At 47.6% G+C, this 22,773-nt stretch overlaps 1 protein-coding gene across 2 annotated transcripts in view; it reads left to right on the plus strand.

Annotated features, from left to right (window-relative positions):
* Window positions 1–22,773, plus strand: part of GALNT18 (polypeptide N-acetylgalactosaminyltransferase 18) — a 355,896-nt gene that overhangs the window by 181,412 nt on the left and 151,711 nt on the right. For both annotated transcript variants that reach the window (XM_037999716.2, XM_008006704.3), the window contains exon 3: window positions 10,192–10,358. In XM_037999716.2, the coding sequence (XP_037855644.1) occupies window positions 10,192–10,358 (167 nt within the window). The remainder of the gene's footprint in view (window positions 1–10,191; window positions 10,359–22,773) is intronic.

The following is a 22,773-nucleotide window of genomic DNA, read 5'->3' on the forward strand; positions in this document are numbered from 1 at the left end:
TTCCAAACAAGGGGCACAGGAAAGTCTAAGGGATCATGGGTATGGGTAGGAGAAGCCGGGGCTCCGGTCTCAAGCTCCAGGGTTGTGTTTCCATGGCAACTCTATGGCCGCCCTCCAAGGCAGCTCAGGGCAAAGACTCTGGCAGGCACTGCCTCCTGCCTCTTGCCAGCAGATCTTCAGAGGCTCCTGAGCCTTATCAATAATGACTTTGTCGTTCTCACCAGTGTCCCCTGAGGCCCATGTCCCTCTCTCCCAGGGGTTAGGATACACTTGCTCTTGGGTTTGACAGGTGGGTTAGGGCTTGGGGTTAGGACATGAGGGGTTGGCAAAGGGGGTCAGAATATGTTCTGCAGCCCTAGGTGGGGGCAACTGGGACAGATCCACACACAGGCTCACAAAAGAGCCCTGGGTCTAGAGCTGGAGATAATCCTTTGTGAGCATCAAAGTGATAAGGAGCAGCACAGGACTGTAGCAAAGAGAGAATACAGCCCAGAGTCGGGGGCACTGGTCTGTCTGGGAGCAGGTTAGGGACCATCTCATGGGGCTGTGAGTGTTCGGTGGGCAAGGTTGTTTTAACAGTCCAGACTCTAGAGAGACATCTGGGATCTTTGAACTTTGGGGGTCCTGGCTTCATGGGTAGGCAGACTAATGGCCTCCCAGAGAGGTCCACATCCTAATCCCCCACACCTATGAGTATACAATGTTACACGGCGCGGGGGAATTATGGTTGCAGATGGAAGGAAGGTAGCTGATCAAATGGCTTTAAACTAAGGAGGTTTTCCTGGATTCATTGTCTGGGTCCAGTCTAACCACAAGGGCACTTAAAAGTGGAAGAGGTAGGCAAAGTATCAACAAGAACTGGCAATCTGAGAGACTTGAGTGGCCACTGATGGCTTTGAAGATGGGAGAGGGTCACAAGGGAAGGAATGTGAGCAACCTTGAGTTGCTGGAAAAAGCACGAAAATAGGTCTTCCCAAGAGCCTCCAGAAAGGAATGCAGTGCTACACACCCCAGTTCCAGCCCAGCAAGACCTGTGTAGGACTTCTGACCTCCAGTACTATGAGATGATAAATTTGTGTTGTTGTAAGCCACCAAGTTTGTAATCATTTGTTACAGTGACAGCATTAGTATTAGGAAACCAAGACAGTATGCAGCCGGATCCTAGAGCCAGAAGGCTCTGACTGGTTAATGCTGTCGCTATATTAAAGTTTGTAACAGTAATTTTAAAACAGGGCGCTGTGTTTTCCTTTTGCACTAGGCCCCACAAATTCTGTAGCTGGTCCTGGGGGAGGAGGGAGATAGCTCCAGCAGGAGCAGGTAGGCTGTGAGTGCTGGACCGTCCCAGAGTTGCTGCGTGTGAGCGAATGACTCACAAGCCGTCACCTGCTCACTTCCTGTGTGCCAGGTTCTGTGCAAACGCTTAAGATCCACTTTCCTATTTAACTTCATCCTCACGTGCCTCTGGGGTTGTTATTATTATTCCGATTTTGTAAAGGGAATACCGAACATTCACAAGGTTAGGAAACGTGTTCAAATTCTCACAGGTGCTATGTGGCAGAGCCAGTATTTTTATACAGGTCTGATGATTCCAGGACACTACTTTATCACCTTGCCCTGCCCAGCCCTGCCCAGGTGAGCTTTTCTAGTTGGGGATCTTGTCTTTGTGGAGGAGACCCAGAGTCCTATGAACAACGTGTTCTCCATGAAGGCAGCTTAAGGACAAAGGGTTAAAGTAAACATTCTTAATCTCGATTTTGTTATTGGGTTGAACATGCTAACTGTACAAACACAGTTAGGGGAAAACACTCTTTAACTAAAGTGCTTTGGAAAAATACTTCTGGTTCTTGTTAATGTTAATTTCATCATGGGCCAAGACTTTGATGTTATTCTTAAAAGAAATATAATCTTCAGCTATACTAATAGAAGTATAATGTTTTAAAAGAGGGAGGTGATAGCTTTGTTCTACTCTGCTGCTCAGATCACAACTGCAGAATTGGATTTTAAGAGATACTGAGAAAGTGAAGTATTTACAGGAGGACAACCCAGAAGAGAAATTGGGTAGTATGACAAACAGGTGAGATTTCTGTTTAGATTATAGAGTAGTAGTTAAAACCCGGTTCCCTGCTCTCTGAGGCCAGGTCTCTCATTTATAAGCTGAGTAACAAGCTGCTTAGCCTCTCTGTGCCTTAGTTTTCCTATCTGTAAGTTAGGGATGGAACTGCAAAGTTTGTGTAATGTATGTAGAGCTCATGGGCCACTTCCTGACACATAGGAACTGCGATTTAACTTTTAGTTACTTTTATTATTTGGGTCTCTGATTTGTAAAAGAGAAGACTTGAGTGAACATGATCATGACTTTTATATCGTGAACGACTGCTATGTGGACATAGAGCACATGGGACAGGACACTGCCCTGGCAGTAGATGAGAGCAGGACCAGACAGGCACTGCAGGACAGGTTACACAGAAGTCCCTGGGAAATGATTTCTCTCCAGTCCCAGAGTTCTGGGCGTCAGAGGCCAAGCCCTGAGCCAGGCTTTGCTAGAGAGCAAAGTTGCCCCATTCTTCCTTAGAACCCACCTTCCCCTGTCCCGGTGGAGCTATCAGGATCTGCCTTTCCCTGCCCCAGCAGATCTGCTCTGCCCCACCTTCCTCAGCTGTAGGTGCTACGGGCCTGGCCTGCTCACTGACAAACCCACCACATAGAGAGTCCCTAATGTGGCTTTTCCATCAGAGCCAGCTGGCTTTTGTTCCCTGGGTGGCTGTTCATTCAGCCGGGGGATCCCACATTCCACAGATCCCTAAGATGTCTTAGGGACAAATGATATCCCTGCTTCCTGTTGGTTGCTTACATTGTAAATGATTCTCTTCCCTTTTTTCCTATTTTCCATCTACATTTTACATAGCAGAGCCTTTCTCTAAATTGGTAAATTCACCTGAAAGGATGATGGTTGAACTTCTGCCTCTGGATGAAAGTTGGATGTTTTGATGATCACATGTACTTAGCAGTTTACTCATCAGCAATTCCTGCACCAAATTCTGCTCTTAGATGCAGGCCTGCCCAATTTCTCTTGCATTGCAGAACTCCCGGTTTGCAGATGTCCATTGTCTCTTCCATATCTGGGCCAGATGGAGTGTCTTGCCAAGTCTCTGAAGTCCCTGGATATACTTAGTATCCCCACCCTGCCTCCATTATCCTGTTCTTCACCCCTTTGACTTGTGGGATGATCTAGTCTTCTTGCTGCAGTCAGGCAGGGATAAATGTATGACTCAGTGATTCCATTCCCATCAGGTCATGGTGGAATTCCCATCCATAGAGCCCTTATGGACCTGAATTCTTTCTACTGTTCATATATTCATGTGTTCATTCAGCCCATCACCAGGTGCATTCTAAATTTCTACTCTATGCTGAACTTCATACCCAGTATTAGGGATACCTGATGAGCAAGGCAGACATGGCCCTAACTTTGTGCAGCTTATAGTCTGGTGGAGACACTGACGTTTGTTAAATGATCACATATAAAAACACATCGCAATAGCATGTACACGGCATGAAGGAAAAGCAGAATCTGTGAGAGTCTCACAGGGAACTGGAGTCCACCCAGGAAGGGAATTGGTCTTTCTCTACTGGGTTATGTATGTGTTCTCAGGGAGCAAGGAACCAAACCTATGCAGGTAACCACAGGTGGTTGGGATTTTTTGAAGGCCAATGAAGGCCCACAATCACACAATCAGAAGCCACGCAGGCAGGCTCTGGAGGAGGCAGCGTGGTTCAAGACATCCTGGACAGCTCCAGCCTGCATCCTCTCTGCCCCACTTTTGCTGTGTTTCTAACAGTGACTTCATGTCCACGTCTATGGTTCACTCACTGACACGCCCTTCTTCCTATCCATCATTTCTGCTCTGCTGGGCCTCACTTATCACCTTCTTAGGATCTCCTACATTCAGCCCCTCCATGAGAAAGGCTGGACAGGACCACTGGTCATTCTTTAACATTACAAGATCCAGCTACACAGAGTTTCTGTGCTAGGCTGCCTCATAGGCCCACAGCTAGCTCTTTGATGGCTATTTGGGGCTCAGGAAATCAGTCACTGGTCCTGTTAATTGTGAGTCAAATGGAGATGCCACACAGCAGGAGACACAGCAGCCTCGGTGCAAGGAGTCACGGGGATTGTACGTATCGGAGGCAGGAGTGTCACAGGAAGACACTGTTGGGCTTCAGAGGCTCAGTAGTGTTGATCGTATTTGTCCACATCTTCCTGCTAGATAGAATACAGCCTCTCCATTCTTCATGCACATTTGGCGGCCTGGAAACAACTCCTTCATTTCGCCCCTCTCTCAAGATCTCTGTGTTGCCGGTGACACAACAGCACTGTCTCACAGTCAGCACTTCTGGGTGGGTATGGAAAGGAAGATATGGAAATCATCATTCAGCAGGGTTATGAAGACAAGCTTTGGAATCAAATGAGCCCAGGTTTAAACCCTGGAAGATAACTTACGATCTCAACTCTATTTCCCTCAACTGTTAAATGGGGGATAATAATGCTGTTTACCACATAGGATTGTGGAAAGGAATACAATGGGGAAAATAGTCAAAACATCTGAACAAGTCTTGGCATGGTTTCTGGCATATGGTAAACAGTAAATGGAAGTTTTTAGTATTATTTCCAAGTATTTTGCATGGGGCAGCAAACACCCTGCAGTCTCTTAGCTTCAGAGGCTATGGGGATACAGATACCAGCCAGAAGGAGGGACAGTCTTGATTGTTTTCTTGGCCAATGGGAACCATCACACCGCCCTCATCCTCTGGTTTTATTATGTCATGCAATCTGGGAAGTGACAGGCCTGGGAATCTAATCTGGAAAGATCTGGAAGAAGCTAGATGTATCTGAGTAAGGCCAGAGGAGAATCAAGCTAGTCCCATGGGTGCAGATAGGAGACAGAGGCTGGAGTGAGGCCATGGTGGCCATGAGGGCCAAGAAGACAGTGCCAATCCTGGAGCCAGACCCTCTCCCTGGGTGTACGTCCCAGGGGGTTAGTGAGCCTGAACCTTTGTGTGCTGACTACAGCTGAGAGGGGAGGGACTCTCCAGGAAAAGCCTGGGGAGAAAGCAGGACCAGGATGATCCCCTCAGAGGAGTGGTTGTCTGGAGTGCCACTGTCTCACTTGCTTTGTCAGGTGGGCCTGGCCTCCACTCCCAGAACCCTGGCATAGCTGGATGCTGTTCTCAGTGTGTCTTGGCAGACAGACCCCAGTTCACAGTCTACTTTGATCTTCATTCTAGAAGGGGCCTGCTCACTCTTCCCATCCCCCACCCCCAGGTCAAGCAGCCCCTATGAACAATTCACTCTGATAGACTAGGACCTTGCAGACTTGCTGAGGTCAAAGAGGGGGTGTCCGGCTGTAGCGCGTGAGGTCTGGCCACTGCCCTGGGTCTTATCAGGTGGCCGAGAGCTGGACCTTACCTCACTTATTCCTCCACTGCTTCCCCGCCTCTCATGATCATACAGCACTGAAGCCCTTGGTGTAAATTTTCCTCATACATATCTCCAAAGAAGCCCCCTAAGTTGTTGCTCCCCATCCCTGCATCTCCTTCTGTGTGCAGAACTCAATAGAACGGAGTCTGTCATGACCATCAATTCCAGCTTATTAGACAGTCATATCCCTCCCCTCTCAGAAATGCCTTGTTTTTTATATCTAGTGGAAAATGGCTCAGCTTTGAACAAGAATAAAAGTAAAAAGGGAGGTTTTTATGGCTTAATTTTACAGGAGAATGTTCCTGTTCTCAAAATGAGCATGGGCTCAGTCTCGTGCAGTTGTGAGTTCTCGAGGATCTTAAACACAGAAGGGCTGGTCCCAGAGTGTGACTCCCAGAGATCCGTGTCTTCAGCCCTTCCCTGCAGAGGTGAGCAGAGAGGCAAGTGCAGAGGCAGACATCAGGGCAGAGGGGAGGGAGGCTCTGGGAGGGTCTCAACTGTGGCAGAACTGGAGCAGAGTGTGTGGGTGGCCCAATCCTGGAAAATCCAGGTGCTCTGGGAGGGCATCTTAGCAGTGCAGATTTGGGAGCAAAGTCCACCGGGTCAGTGCTGGGTTGCCAGGCCAAGAAAGTGGCTGGACTCTGGAGCAAAAGCTCTGGGCATGGGTCCAGAGCAGTCCTCTCCCACACAGCTGTTGGAGGCATGTTCTTTTCAAGGTGACTCAGACTACAGTGCAAAGCCTTCTCCTGAGTTCAGTGTCTGCAGTGATGAGGATGGCATGACCAGGAAGAATGTAGATGTCTTTCTTGACATGCTCTTCTTCTTCCTTCTTTTTGCCCCTACCCTTCAGCAATGTACATTCTGCTTCAGTGTTGAGGTGAAAAGGTGTTTTGGGGAATCTGAAAGGGAATTTATTCAACAGATACCAATGGAAGACCTGCTGCTTGCATCATGGTGTGGGGCAGTGGGCAGGAGGGTGTGAGCAAGGCCAGTCTGTGCCCTCACAGCTGGTGGTATAGGCATGGGGTACCACCTGACTTGGTGTGCCTAGGACTTTCAGTGCTGAAACTGGAAAGGTCCTGGGCAAACTGGGACGAGTTGGTCACCCTATGTAGTCATGATGGTAGCAAGGGGATGTTTCTTGTGGCATCTGTGGGTCGGGAGGGAGGGGAAGCTGGAAAACATGTGAGATATAAGAGCCTCAATCTTGTGGAGAGAAGCCATCTGAGTGATCCTTTCCTCCCACTTCCTTATTCTGTGACCAAGACATAGAGCAGAGAGGGAAGGTGGCTCGTTCATGGTCACACAGCAAGGTGGGGCAGAGCTGGGAACAGCACCTGGGTGACTTCATCCCCTTCAAACGCTTTCCCTAAAACAATCCCCCCACATCATCTTCCTTATCCTGCCTGCCCCTCACCTGTCTGCTCTGCTCACCCAGGGCCACCTTAGGTCAGGTGTTGAGAAACTGAAGACTGAGGGAAGGTGTCTCCTGATGCCAAGAGAGAGGCCACAGCAGCAGCATGGCTATCGCCAGGAGGCCCCAGCGGTCCCAGGAGAGAAGAGAAAAGAAGGATTTAAGGAGGTCAGGGCATTTGGCCTGGAGGGATTACAGTGTAAAGAAACTGAACACTTCTGGAGACTTCCAATGTGAGGAATTGGGGCCATTCCTGCAGGAGGAGGGAGCACGGGAGAACAGGAGCCTGCTGGCAGGGGGAGGACCTGACTCTCCTTCCAAGGGAGGAGGTTTGTAAGAAAAAGGAGCAGTCCAACATCAGCGGCAGGCACTCAAAATGTAGGCCGTAGATAAAATAAGCAAGCTTGTTAAGTTTGTTTCATTCCATAAACATTCATGGAGTGCCTACTAAGTGCCAGACTGTAGTCCAAGGTTAGGAGACAGCACAGTCCAAAAGCAAAGTTTCTGCTGTCAGGGGGCTTCATTCTAGTAGAGTGGGGCAGACAATAAACAGGTTTGAATGTGACGCCCTAGAAAGTGTATTCGGCTATGTTCAAATGAGTTTTCCTAGGAAAACTTTATGTTCAAAAGTCTTTCATGTGAAAATTGTGATCAGCAGGGCTTAGCTTATTAAACAAATACATCGTTTCATTCTGCATGGAGAAAGACCAGCTACATCAGGAGACCAGCTTCCAGAGACTGGCAGCTCAGACCATCATGGCTGCTGCCGGGAGGAATTAAAATTGGTTTCCTCAGATGGGGGAGACTGGGCACTATGTTCAGAATTAAGAAGGGAAGAGAGTAGGGGTAAACAGTTAACCCCCATCTCTGAACACCCTGGAGATTTGGATAGTGAGGCTCTGGGAACGCAGAGCAGACCCCCTGGGGAAGTGCAGAGAGATACAGAAGCAAGGTCTTCATTGCTGGTGGAGTTTGGTAGGGAGGACAGTGAACTTGTACCAATCCACTGGCCTTCTTGGGAGCTGTCTATTATACTTTATATAAAAGAAGAATTAATGTGCTATTTGTTTGGCCACATATGGTATTACTTTTTAAATGCAATTAACAAATGGTGTGTGTGTTAATACTCATCTCTGTCAGTTTCTGTGCCTAGGGAAAGCCCAGCTGCTGGTCTTGATCACCATAAATAAATACTAGCTAGAGGACTTACTTGACTGTCAACCACAAATCTTTTAATTGCTGTTATGAAAATTGTATTCACAGTTTTCTTTTCTAAAATATTGAAAAAGATCTGATGAACTTCAGAAGGCATGCCAGTCTTTCTCCTTCATTCAAGTTCCTCCCCTCACCTCCCTCTCTATTCCCTTCATTCTTTCATCATTGTCAAATCAGCTGGTTCCCTCCTCTTCAGCCACAGCACTGTTCCTTTGGACCCACAGAACCCTTGCACGACTCACTTTTGCATGCCATTTAAGTTTCTGATCCAACGTCTCTTCCTCAGAGAGTCCTTCCTACCACTCCTTGTACAACAGCTGCCAGGGTACCATCCCGTTCTCTTGCCTAGAGTTTCTTTTCATCTTAGCACTTATATGAAATTGTATTTTTTCTTCCATATTTATCTGTTTCTCTGTCAAAGCATGAGCTCCATAAGGACAGGGACTGTGGGACTGTGTCCACTTCCTGCTGTACCCTCAGTGCCTGTAAGACTACCTGCCTAGAGGAAGATACTCAATATATATCTATTCCATTAAATGCACGAAAAAATGAATTCTACACCAATCTATTAACTTGGTTTTTTATTAAAATCACAAGTACGAAGTAGATTTGGGAAAAGACTCAACTCTTTCTTTCCCTCATTCCTCTCTGGTGAGAGAGAAGGAGAGCTGGAAATAGAATGGGAAAAGTTTCTGTAAATTTCTGGTAACCATAGAGATGCTGATCTTAGTTTATTAATCTCATGCTCTTAAGCAGGCTGGGGCCCCATGGTGATTTCTCCAAATTGCTCAATGCTGGTTATCCTGCAGCCTTCCTCATTAAAGAAGAGCAGGCCCATTCCTATTCTGCAACACTTTAATTACCGACGAGCAGAAGCCCCGTGCAATTATGCTCATTATTGCGTGTTCTGACCTGGCTGCACCTCCCACTCTGGAGCAATGGAACATTGTCACCAGCCCTAAACCCCTGGAGCCTTCAGTGGGAACCCTCCTCTCCAAACCCAGGGCCTGGGACAGGGCTGTGATTGCTGCTCCATTCTTTCATTCATCTACCCGGAAAATGGGAGCTTAGTGCCTTCTAGAACAGCATTTAGTGTCAGGCAGGGAAGGGCACCAGCAGTGGTCTCCTGCCCATAGAGACTATGCTTGCGGAGGAGGGAACTACCCTCAGGAGCCATGACACTTTCCATTGTCTGGCCTCTCATGGGGTCTGATTTCAGAACTGTGTTCCTCTTCATATGGGGAATACCTCAAGTCCTCAAGAGACCACCAAATGGCTTCAGGGTTTCAGCAGAGCTAGGGGGAAATGGGCCAGTTAGGGGCATTCTCTTTCATGGCCATTTCTCCTTCAAGGAGAGATCCTGGTACAGGTGTCAGAGGACCAGAGTTGGGATTCTGTCATGGTAGCTGACTGAGAATGCAGCCATAGGTGGGAACTCAACCTCTTTGAGCCTCAGTCTCCCCGTCTGTGAAATGAGACTGGACCTCGTCCTTCTACTTTTTCCTCATGTTGAGACTGTTTCTAGCTCCAACCCTGTTCTGGAAACTGGGTTTCTGTGATGAGCGAGAAGCAGGAGAAGTCGCAGGCAGTATGCCTTCTGGAGTGAAGGGAAGTAGATTTTGGCAGTAGAAACCTCTGGGAGGAGGCATCTTTGTCTCCTGAGGCTGGGTGCCTGAGGTCTGGCCTCACCTAGGTGTTGGCTGCCATTTTGGAAATATTACGAATTGACTTTGGTTGCATTTCCCATTCTACTGGATTTAGAAACATTAAGTCATTCTTCTAGTAAACAATCGGGGACTACCTGCCAGCTACCATGTGCTGTCCTAAGTGCTCATGGCATTACTGTTCAGCTGGCATAGTCACTGACAAATTCAACTCAGTGTGGGGTGAACTGGTTTCAATGCTTGTGGGCCTTACTGCTGGACATTTAGGGCTCATCTTAAGTGCATCAAAGAAGGGGCCCTTGGAAGAATCTGGACTCCTGAGCCCTCCAGCAAAGCTGGAGCCAGGACACGGGGTGGGTCAGCTCCTGAGGTGACTCTAGCTGAGTCGCTCGCAAATCTAAGTTCTTGGCTATTCTTTGCAGGTGCCGTAACCTCTCGTTTCCTAACAGCCTGCCGGAGGTGAGCATCGTGTTCATCTTCGTCAATGAAGCACTTTCGGTGCTGCTGCGCTCCATCCACTCAGCCATCGAACGCACGCCCCCGCATCTGCTCAAGGAGATCATCCTGGTGGATGACAACAGCAGTAACGGTGAGTGTCAGAGCTTCCCAAGGCCCAAGCCCTGCTTCCTGGCTGACATCGAAGCCGATGGTTCAGCATCGGGGTTCACATTTGCTCAAGGCTGTCTGTGGCTGCTTTTTCTCTGGAGTATAGATGAGAAATTCATGGTGGCCACTGCTTCGGAAGATTCACTGCATCTGAGCATGGCCTCTGCATCCGAGCACGGCCTCTGCATCCCAGAGGGGTCTGGTCCTTAGGCTTTTTGTCACTGGCTGCCTACTCTCCCCTCCCATATTCCAGTGTAATATGATAAGATAGAAGGCCCTGACTTCCTACCCTACCATGTACACAGTGAACATGTCCAGTGACTCTTTTCCATGATGCATCATTTCACCTAGTAGGGTTCCTCAGCCTCTGCCTGGAAGATTGTTCACTGGTGTTATGTTAGCAGTGGTAGTGGTGATGATGGTGCTGGTGGTGATGGAGGTTGTGGTGGTGGTGATGATGGGGATGGGAGTGGACATGTAACTCAGTGACAGCAGCAGACCTGTCAAATGTCTAGCCTCTTTGCTGGATCCCCTGTTCCCTGTTTCATCTGTCCTTAGCCAGGCCCTGGGTGGCCTGCAAACACCTCATTGAGGCCATGACATCACTAACTCTCTTTCTCCAGCACTACTAGCCACCTCTTCTCCCTGGTGCACATTTCTTGGTCTCTGGTTCTTTGCACCCCCATGTGCCATCATATACCATTCCAGACTTAAAGACCACATTTGGAGATAGCTGAAAAACCAGTGTTCTTGACAGGACCATTTATATGAATGTACTTCTGATAACGCATGATTTCTCAAAATAGACTTCTGGGTCGCTGTGTCACAGAAACACTGAGCTTGTGTTATCTTTTGAGCTTTCTCTGGTGTCAGGTAGTAAATTTCCTAGTGAATCAGTTGCTGTAATGAGAAGTTCAGATGGGCAATTTGTGATTTGTTATCAATTAAAACTGAAACACATTGGATAATTGAAACGTATTTAATCTGAGAAAGCGAATCTTCATTTTCATTTTATCATCATATGGTAAGAAGCGTGGGAGCAGTGCTGTGAGGGGATTTTAGAAATTTCTGAAGGGCACTGCTGGAGAACCATTTGATTCTCATTGTTCTGTGGACATGAAGAAAGGAAAAGGCATCAAGGATGCAAACAGGCAACATAGTCTTAAAGGTAATTGTCTATCACGAGGGAGACAGGAAGGGCTCAGCTCCTGTCTCTGATGGCTGCCTACCATCATCTAGCCTGGGACCCAAAAAACTAATGCCTAAGAAAACTCCCATCCCCTAGTGACTAACGCCAGACAGCCTGACTAGCCTGCCCCACACACTCTATCCCTGGACTTCACCTCGGCCTGCTGATCCTCCTCACGTCTTACATTGTAAGGAGGCACAGCATGGAAGAACCAGCATTCGAGGATGAAAACATCCCCCAAGCAAGAGGCACAACTTCTCACATAACAAGACAGAAGAGAATGGAGCACTAGGAGGAAGAAATCTCAGAGCCTTTCATTTCTTCCCTATGGTGAGAACCTTATCATATCCTTAAGGATACCATTTGGACTATAAGCCATATGGAAAAAGCTGATATTGAGTTTGAGAAATTTAGATAAGGAAAGTGAATCAGATATAGAGGATTTCCTATTTGAACTTAAAGAGTTTGAACTTTATTTTGTAAATGGCAATAACTATCTAAAGCTTTTGGTCAGAGGAATGACGGGGTCAGAGCTGGGCAATGGAGGAATTTGGGCATGCTTTATGATATTGGCTGGGGCATCTTGAAGAAGGGAAATGGATGAGAAGGCTATTGCAGCAATAGAGAGAAGTCAAGAGGCCTGAAGTCAGGGACAAGTTATGGGCCTGAGAGGTATTATGAAGGAAAAATCTGTTGGACCATTTGACTGAGAAGCCATGGGCAGGCAGGCCAACAGCGGGGAGGTCAATGACAGCTCAGAGTTTCAAGCCAGGGTGATTTAGAGGGTAGCGGTGCATTGCCCCAGAAGAGGCAGGCAGAGGAGCAATGCCCTGGTGCAGTAGTCCGTCATCAGGGATGCAGACGAGCAGCACCCAAGAACTTTCAAAACCAAAGCTCTAGAGCATTGTGGTGATGGTTCAGTGAACTATCTTGATTGTGGTATTGGTTACACAAAGCTGTACTTGTCATCACAACTGCATCGAGCCATATATGCACACCCAAACCAGTGCCTGCCTGTATAAGGAGAAAGCTGAACAAGCTCTATGGATTGTAGCCATGTCAGTGGCCTGGTTTTGATATTGTGCTGTGGTTGTGTACAACATTACTATTGGGGTGAGGGGCACATGAAAACTTCTTGTACAATTTTGTGAATCTATAATTACTTCAAAATATTAAGTTAAAACAAACAAAAAGCTCTTCTAGGAGATTCTAATTCAGTGAGTTCGAAGAGGGTTCTAGACATCGCTGTTTTAAAAAGCATTCTTTTTTTAAATTTTTATTTTTTTTGAGATGGGGTCTTGCTCTGTTTCCCACTCTGGAATGCAGTGGCACGATCACAGCTCACTGCAGCCTCGACCTCCTAGGCTCAAGCAGTCCTCCCACCTTAGCCTCCTGAGTAGCTAGGACTACAGTTGCATCCACCATGCCCAGCTAATGTTTTGTAATTTTTGTAGAGATGAAGTCTCACTATGTTGGGCAGGCAGGTCTCAAACTCCTGGACTCAGGCAATCCTCCTGCCTCGCCCTCCCAAAATGTTGGGATTACAGGCATGAGCCACTGAGACTGGCCTTAGAAAGCATTCCTAATGATTCACAGGTCTGTTAGAGAAGCTTTAGTTTCAGGAATAATATGTGGCTTCACTTTTGAACATATTCGGTGTCCAGTGCATAGTGTTAAGAGCCAGAGCTCTGGATTAAAGCCTGAAGTCATAGATTCTGGAACCCTCTCCACCATAGATGATAACTGACCATGGAAAAGTCCCTCAGCCTCTCAGAGTCTGTTTCTCTCTCTCTGGAAAACGCAGATGATAAATCCTCCTTTGCTTGCCTCGCCTGCCTGCAGTGGTCACATCATGTGTGACTGTGAATTGATCCCTGTCACTATTACCCTCCCTGAGTTCTAACCCATTTCCAGGAGGCAGGCACATAAGCCAGCAAACTGCATGGCAGGAGCCCCAGAGGGGAAATGTGGGAACACGGATTTGGAGTCTCATGCGTGGAGTACTTAAAGCCATTGACTGGAAGGAGAGGAGGTCAAAAGGGAAGTGGAAAGAACAGAAAGTTAGAAGCTTGAGAGAATACTGAGGGTAAGATACGTAGGCATAGGGAGGAAGAGCGTTAGCAGGTGAGAGAGGAGGAACACTCGGGAGAATCTGGAAGACAGCACAGTCTCTGTGGACAGAGAGAATTTCAGGAATAAGAGAACCGTCTATTCGCACGACCCCACAGACAGGTGGAAGGATGAGGAACCTGAGCAGAAGCCACTGAGTGTGGAAGGGACAGACCTGGGAAACCTCAGCGAGAAGCTTTAGTGGAATGTTGGAGATGGGGGCTGTCGAAGCCAGATGAAGATAAAGAGCAGGCAGTGAGGGAAGATTTTTCCTCGAGGATTCTTGACTGTAGAGGAGAATCACAAGCTCAGGCAGGAACTGGAGCAATGTTTTCCAAAAATAAAAATTAAAAATTACCATCTTCTACAGCAAGAAATAAAGTTACATCATGACCCAGGATGACACACCCACTCACACCCATACACACACGACGGGAACATGACTTTTAAGAAACAATGCTTACCCTTATAATGTGCCAAGCACTCTGCTATTTTCTATTATATTATGTTCTGTTCAATTCAATTCTATTGTATTTTATTGTGTTCTAGTTCTCTTTTCTTAAAGGTAGGTTGTTCTCGAGACCCTGAGTGCATATTAGAATCACTTAGAGGGCTTTTAAGACATTCAGGGCCCAGGTTTTACCTCTAGTGATTTAATGGGTCTGGGGAGGTGGGCACCCGAGGCCAGGGTTTGGAGCAGGGCCTCTGAGGAGGAAGATGGGATCCAGGGCACAGAAGCAAGGATTACCTCTGAAAATAAAGGAGTCGTCTTTCCCCTGCCCTGTGAGGGAACAGGGAGGCAGCAGGAGGTAACATGGTTGTGGTGATGGGTGCCCAGAGTCAAGCATAGCAGCAGGCTCAGTGCCTGATGGCCGACAGGGCCAGAGTGGAGGCCGGACATGATGGGAAGGGGCCTGGCCCTGGCTAGAGTTCCCGTGTGGAATGGGACAGGGAGGTAACCAGGAATGGGGCTCCTTGACCCCAGGCTGAGCTGAACTCACAAAAGGGGAAGAAGAGACACTGGAGTGAGCTCCTGGAGGAAGTGTCCGCTCTCTGGCCTTAGGACATGGCTAAAGGCCCCTCGGACCTCAGCCTGACTTGGAGGAAAGCAGCTGTGGCCAGACCCTGTGCAGGCTCCATGTAGGGGGCTGCTTCTCTTGGCCATCTCACTCCGTGCAAGACTTTCATGTTTTTCTTTTTTTTTTTTTTTAATTTATTTATTATTATTAAACTTCAAGTTGTAGGGTACATGTGCACAATGTGCAGGTTTGCTACATATGTATACTTGTGCCATGTTGGTGTGCTGCACCCATCAACTCGTCATTTACATAAGGTACAACTCCCAATGCAATCCCTCCCCCCTCCCCCCTCCCCATGATAGGCCCCGGTGTGTGATGTTCCCCTTCCCGAGTCCAAGTGATCTCATTGTTCAGTTCCCGCCTATGAGTGAGAACATGCGGTGTTTGGTTTTCTGTTCTTGTGATAGTTTGCTGAGAATGATGGTTTCCAGCTGCATCCATGTCCCTACAAAGGACACATACTCATCCTTTTTTATGGCTGCATAGTATTCCATGGTGTATATGTGCCACATTTTCTTAATCCAATCTGTCACTGATGGACATTTGGGTTGATTCCAAGTCTTTGCTATTGTGAATAGTGCTGCAATAAACATACGTGTGCATGTGTCTTTATAGCAGCATAATTTATAATCCTTTGGGTATATACCCAGTAATGGGATGGCTGGGTCATATGGTACATCTAGTTCTAGATCCTTGAGGAATCACCATACTGTTTTCCATAATGGTTGAACTAGTTTACAATCCCACCAACAGTGTAAAAGTGTTCCTATTTCTCCACATCCTCTCCAGCACCTGTTGTTTCCTGACTTTTGAATGATCGCCATTCTAACTGGTGTGAGATGGTATCTCATTGTGGTTTTGATTTGCATTTCTCTGATGGCCAGTGATGATGAGCATTTTTTCATGTGTCTGTTGGCTGTATGAATGTCTTCTTTTGAGAAATGTCTGTTCATATCCTTTGCCCACTTTTGGATGGGGTTGTTTGTTTTTTTCTTGTAAATTTGTTTGAGTTCTTTGTAGGTTCTGGATATTAGCCCTTTGTCAGATGAGTAGATTGCAAAAATTTTCTCCCATTCTGTAGGTTGCCTGCTCACTCTGATGGTAGTTTCTTTTGCTGTGCAGAAGCTCTTTAGTTTAATGAGATCCCATTTGTCAATTTTGGCTTTTGCTGCCGTTGCTTTTGGTGTTTTAGACATGAAGTCTTTGCCCATGCCTATGTCCTGAATGGTACTACCTAGGTTTTCCTCTAGGATTTTTATGGTATTAGGTCTAACATTTAAGTCTCTAATCCATCTTGAATTAATTTTCGTATAAGGAGTAAGGAAAGGATCCAGTTTCAGCTTTCTACTTATGGCTAGCCAATTTTCCCAGCACCATTTATTAAATAGGCTGGAGGCATCACGCTACCTGACTTCAAACTCTACTACAAGGCTACAGTAACCAAAACAGCATGGTACTGGTACCAAAACAGAGATATAGACCAATGGAACAGAACAGAGTCCTCAGAAATAATACCACACATCTACAGCCATCTGATCTTTGACAAACCTGAGAGAAACAAGAAATGGGGAAAGGATTCCCTATTTAATAAAAGACTTTCATGTTTTTCAAATCAGGCCAGCTCCGCTCGGTTCAACTAACGTTTCTGTAGTACCAGCCTGGGCCAAGGGAAGGAAGGGGGTGACGGATCAGACCTAGCCTCTGCCATGAGGAGTTCGGCAGATAATTCTAAAGTGGGGATGAAATGTTCTAAGACTTGGTTTCCAGGCTCGGTTCTGCTGCTTTCTGGCCATGGGTCTCTGGGCTTAGGTCTTCTTCTGTGCCGCGATGGGAACATCAGGCCCTGCCTTGCCTGTCTGCCTCACAGAGGCACTGGGGATAAGTTGAGGGAATCAGAGTGAAAGTTCTGTGTGAGCTTCTGGGTGCCAAGGGTGACTTAAAATGACAGTGATAATAATAACAACAGTAACAATAATCATGATAACAGCTGACGAGTAGCCACTGTTGAAAGACAGCTGTTTTGATGGGAAGAGGGCAGAATTTGGCATTCAGCCAGCTTTTCCGTTCCAGCTCTTTCTGACTTCGTGCTAGCTGTGTGTTCTTAACCTCTGCGAACCCTATTTTCCTTATCTGTAAAATTGAGATGTATAATTCCTACCTCAGGGGTTGTTGGGAGGCTTGAATGAGATAACATGATGGAAGGGATGTTGGTGTTTAAAACTAAATTACACAGCCGTGCAGAGCCATCCGAATGTCTTCCTTACTAAACCTTCCTTCCCAGGTTTCTATTACTAGTTCCGTGCATGCTGGCATCTCGTGTCTCCCCAAGCTCTCTTCGGCCACACCTTTGCTTTGGGTCAGGCCTGTGCTTCCTCAAACACAGCAACAGGGCAGTCAATCACTGCTTTCTTCTTCCAAGCCTCTCTAGACCTTTAGCTCTCACTCAGAAGCGAGGGACTGAAGGCTCTGTAAGTGGCCGTTATGTAGGAGCCTGAATCCCTGTTCTCTGTCTCCTTAGCAACTTCCTCAACAAGCTCCACTTTTTCAGGGGCTGGCTCCGATCTATCACGCTGTCACTCTGCTGCAGCAGTCTCAAACTTTAGCATTTGAGCTTGGGTAAAAATATGGACATTTGGCAGTGTGTGGTGGCTCATGCCTGTAATCCCAGCACTTTGGTAGGCCAAGGCAGGAGAATCACTTGAGCCCAGGCATTCAAGACTAGCTGGACAACATAGCAAGACCCCGTTTGTATATTACTACATTTTTATTTTTTGAATAATGTGGAAGTTCATACCAGGCATGCCCTGGCCTCAGGACATTTGCACTTGCTGCTTTCTCCACCTGGAATGTTCTTTCTATTCCCTCCCCCGACCCTGCTCCATATCTGCACAACTTGCTCCTTTTCCTCTTCAGGCCTTTACTCAAATGCCTGCTTCTCACTAGGGCTGTCAGTGAATCACCCTATTTAAAGGGCAGCCCTCCTCCGTGTCACTCCTCACCCCACCCCTTGTTTCTTTTCCTCTGTATCTCCAAATGCCATCTGACATACTGTGCTCACTCATTTACTCTCCCCTAAATATTTGCACATTTCCCTCCCCCAGTGTGTAAGCTCCAAGAAGACAGGGGCATTTATTTTGCCCCGTGAAGCATCTCCAGCCCCTAGAATAGTGCCTGGTATTTGTAGTTGTTCAATAAATATAGATTTAATGAAATAATTTTGAATCTGTAGATCTGGGGCAAGGCCTGAAACCTGAATTTTAGCATAGCTGCAGGGCACTCTGATTTTTTGTGAGTCACTGTTCTAATTGTTGTCCTCCATCTGTGCTGCAGCTGAGGAGCCCGGGACAGCTGCCTCCGCCTCAGCTCCCCCAGAGCTAGCCTCTGGCTGCGGGCACCACTGGGTGGAGTGTTTCTTCCTGGGCCAGGGTCCTTGGAGCTTCCCTGTTGTATCCCAGGGATATGGCATAAATGTAGGGTGGAGTGCAGAGGAGAAGGTAAGTTTCTCTTGCTGGTCTGAACTCACTTCCCATCCTCAGAGTCAGATGATCAACCCTGAGCCTCCCTGCATTACCCACCCTCTGTAAGCATTCCTGACAGTAGTGACCAGGCTCTGCCTGCTCTGCAGCTCGAAGGCCATGTTTCCCTCCCCTCCTCATCCTCCTTGTCAAATCAAGAAAATGGTGGGAGCACAGCTCTGAGCCTGCTGGTTTCAATTACCACACTTTTCAGCAAATCCCAGTGGACCAACATCTTTAGCTGGGATTGCATGATTCAGCCTCTACAGACTTCCAGAGGGAGGGAAGCACCTGGATTTTCAGTCAATAGAGGCATCTCTGCCTTTGACTCTTGGCATTCATTGCTTCATTCTTTCAGTCCTTCAACAGGTTTTTGGTGGCCACGTGCTTTGCGCCGAGTGCCTGGCTAAGCACTCCGGGAGCTTGTTCATGTGGCACAGGTATCCCCGTGCCTGGCACAGAGCGAGTGCCCAGTGAGCGCAAACCCGCTCAGGCTCCCTCACCAGCTGTCCCAGCTGTTCCCTCACCCCATCTCACAATTCAGCCGCTTCCATTTCTGGGGGGAAGAAAAAGTTTTCTTTGCTGTAGTCAATTTCTGTTTCCTTTTTGAACTCATGTCCTCTTTTGATAAACATAAAAACCACATACCCTTCTTTCATGCCACTTGAAATTTCAAAATTAATTTGAATTTGTGATTAAAAGCACATCAAAGCAATGGTAATATCAAATATTCTTTTAAGAATCCCATGCCCTGGAGATGTCTGTCTGCTCTGGGCTGGCAGTGCCTCGCCCAACCTGAATCCAGCCCGACACTTGTCTCCTGCTGCCGCTTTCAAGCAAGGCAATGGCTGGTTCCCAGCACTTCATGTGCTTGAAGGCTGAATCGAATCTTCTCTCTCTCCCAGGCAAGGGATCTCCTTTGTTCATTGACCCAGTCTTCACGCTGGTCACGTTTGCTAGAAACCTCCCATATCCGTTGCCAGGAGAAGGCATACAACTCAGTGGGCCTCAAGCGATGGGCAGAAGGAAACTGTCCCTCCTGACAACAGCGTCAGATGGGCAGAACCGAAGGTCAGCCAGTTAATCCTAGCTGGCTCTTGGGAGGAAACTGCGGACCTACATTGGGCAGAAACCTGCCAGTGTGCCACTTCTTTACATGGCAGAGCTGAGCTAGGGCCCCAGGTCTTCTGACTCCCACAGAAGACCGCTTCCTCCAGCACAGGCAGTCTCATCGCTTTGTCCAGCGTGCACTTCTTCTTGCTTGTCTGCACTGTATGTGGACATGGTGGCCACAGCCAGCCCATCCTGGTTTGCTGCCTTTGCTGGGAATGAATGTCCTCCACTACCCCACCCACTTTGCTTAGCTCCAGACTTCCAAAGTCAGCTTTGCTACCACTGTTTCCAGAAATTCCTCCATGGCTCTGCCCCCAGCACCACCCCAGCTGGATGAGGGGGTTGGCCTCAGTGCTCCCATGCACCCTGGCTCCTCCTTATCCTGCTGTATTTTACCTGGTTATTGACTCACTAAATTACAGTGAGTAGTTTAGGTCAGACTAGCCAAGGTGACCAGTGTGACAGGAACATGATCCTGGTCATCTCAAGACCCCAACAATAACTAGCCCAGTGTGCCACTCATCGTAGTCACTCTATCGATTTTGTTGACAAAAGAATAGTCATGATCTCCCAGGGAAGTAGATGTGGTCACCATCTCCATTTCATAGATGAGGCAGCTAAGTCTCAGAGAGTCTAAAAAGGAAAAAAGGGACCAGGCCCAAGGCCACATAGCCAGAAAGTGCTAGGACAGGAATTCACATCCAGGCCTGCTGGCCCTGGACCTCATGTCTCCTCTAGTCTCCTGCCCCTGGAAGCCTAGGAGGCATCAATATGGGCACCTCCTCTCTGGTTCGCTCCTGACAGCCAGCTCACCCCATTGCTTCTCAGGGAGGGCAGACCAGAGCCAGAATGACCGCCACATGCACTAAAATGGCAGGTCCAATGTAGGTGAGCCTCCTTGGCCCTCTCTTGGGTACAGTGATGGCTGGGGTCCTGCATCTGCTTTGTTGGGGGCAGCAGGCAAGCTTGGCCAGGAAGGGTTCCCCAGGCTGGTTTTCAGGCTTCCAGCTAGGCACCACCCAGCTAGCTGCCTCTGGCCAGGGCTGGAGTTTGACCCCCACTTCTCTAGGCCTGATCCTGAGACTCAAGTGACCCCCAGTGCCCCTAGATAGAAAGAGTCCTGACCAGGCACCCCCAGCTCATTGAGCACTTTGTATGTGCCAGAGTTATTTTAAGTACTTCACATAAATGAGTGCCATATGATGGTGGTATGGACCATTACCAATGTCACCTGATGTAACAAGGAGGCAGACACAGAGAAGTTAAGGAAATTGTCCAGAGTTACAGAGGTGTGATTTGACAGTCTGATTTCGGAGCCTACACCCTTTACCATTAAACAGGCTGCTTGTCTCTGGTGCACCATGGATCTCTGATTCCAAACAGCTGATTTGAATTTTGTGCTCATCCCTTTTCTCCATTCCCTCTGGAGAGAGAGCTGTTGGGCAGCAGGACCCGTGAAGTAGAAGACAAAAAGGGAACTTCAGAGAAGGGTGTGTCTGTGTCCTAGCCTCGAGCTTTGCCTGGAGATTTGCCTGGGGTTTCAGTAAGAAGGAGAGATGGGTTGCCTAGAGGCTTCCTGGCTTCTGTTGGGTGAGAGGTAATTGAACGGTTGACAGCCGTGCTTTAGGTCACCTTGTGAGAGGGAGGCAGCTTCCTATTCCCTGTGAAATAGGGAGAAGTTGGCATGCCTGTGTGAGTGTGCATGTATGTGCATGTGTATGTCTTCACATCTTTTTTCATGTATGGGCAAGTACTCTGTTCATGTGTGCACACATACATGTTTCTTGTGTACGTGTGTATTGCATTACATGCATGTAACACATGGTTGTGTGTGTGCCTTGCATGCATATCCATGTGTTCATATTCATGCATGCAAGTGGGTGTGTGCATGTGTGCACACATGTATATGTTAATGCATCCGTGTGAGCACTGTGTTCATGTGTATATTGTGTGTCTGTGTGTGAGCGTGTTTGTGGGTGGATGCGGACCTGTGTGTGTGCACTTATGCAGTAGTGTGCGTGCATAAGCAGCATATGCAGCCACATAGGCACGTGGGCTTGTGTGTGCTCGTGTGAGCAGTGGTGTTTCAGTCCCCACTAACAATGAGTTGAGCCTCTTTAACCACCCACTGCTACCTGGAGCCACCTTCAAAATCCTGATGAATGACAAATAATTGCACAACTGTGAATCATTGTTATTTTTAATTGTGGTAAGAAAGTCAATGTAGTGATGAAATAGAATCAGAGCTCCCCGGATTGCCTGCCACCAGCTGCTGGGTCCTTCCCCACCCCCTGCAGAACCCCCATTATCCCTTGGCCCAGAGCCTGCCTAATCATTGTTTAATGTTTCAAAGATTCTGTCCTACACAAGAGATAGTCATTCCAGGCTGTAAAACTACCAACAGCTTTGCATGCAGCTGGAATAATTGCAAAAGTTAAAAAAAAAAAAAAAAAAAAAAAAAAACAGAGGAAAAGGATGGTCCAACAGTATTGTGCTTTATGGAGCTTAAAGAATCCCATATAGCTAATCGAATTACAACCAAGACTCAGGCAGCTTAAAGGTGTTTACACAGCAAGGCACATGGGCTGTCAGCCCATTCAGCCAAAGGCTCCTTGCCACTGCCCACCTCTATGGCTTTGACCAGTGCAATTAGGCTGGCTCACCCACAAGACTGGCAGCAAATACCCAGCAACCTTGGGGTGCACACCGCCCAGTACCACCTGAGTCCTGGGTTCTCTTATCATTGCCCCTTACTGCCTGGGGTTGCCTCTACTCGCCACATCCTATACCAAGCCTGAGAGTTCCTCTTGGGCATGGCCACAGCTATGTCTCCTCTGGTGATGTCCAGTAGCACTTTCCCAAGCTCTTACTTATATGACTCTTGAGTTTTTGACTACTCTGGGTATTGAACGCCCATCTCTCCCTGTTGATTGAAGCCCTGACCCCAGGCCTGGGCCCTGCTTTGGCCAGTTTCTATGGAAGTAAAGTTTCTATGTATATAGACATATATATAGATACAGATATAGATATAGATATAGATATAGATATAGATATAGATATCTGACAGATTCAACTGATTTGACTGTGTCCATTTCTGAACCTACCTCTCAGCTGCCACACATGATTCTATGCCAGGATACCCAGGCCAGGGGCACATAGGGGCTAAAATAAAGTCTGTGCTGTCTATTTGCTAAATCATGCATCCCGGTATGAGTCTGTCTCCAAAGTGCCTTTTCTAACTGGGTAGTCCGGAGAAGGCACCTTTTGGCCAAGTACATCAAGGTGCTGCGTGCTAGCAGCGTGGCCAGTCCCGACCTCTGCAGAGACTCTGCAGAGCAGTATCATTTCTTCCCAGTGGGTGGCCTTGACTTAACAGCAGTACAGCAGCCTGGG

Source organism: Chlorocebus sabaeus, chromosome 1 (genome assembly GCF_047675955.1).
Source record: "Chlorocebus sabaeus isolate Y175 chromosome 1, mChlSab1.0.hap1, whole genome shotgun sequence".
NCBI classification, from domain to species: Eukaryota; Metazoa; Chordata; class Mammalia; order Primates; family Cercopithecidae; genus Chlorocebus; species Chlorocebus sabaeus.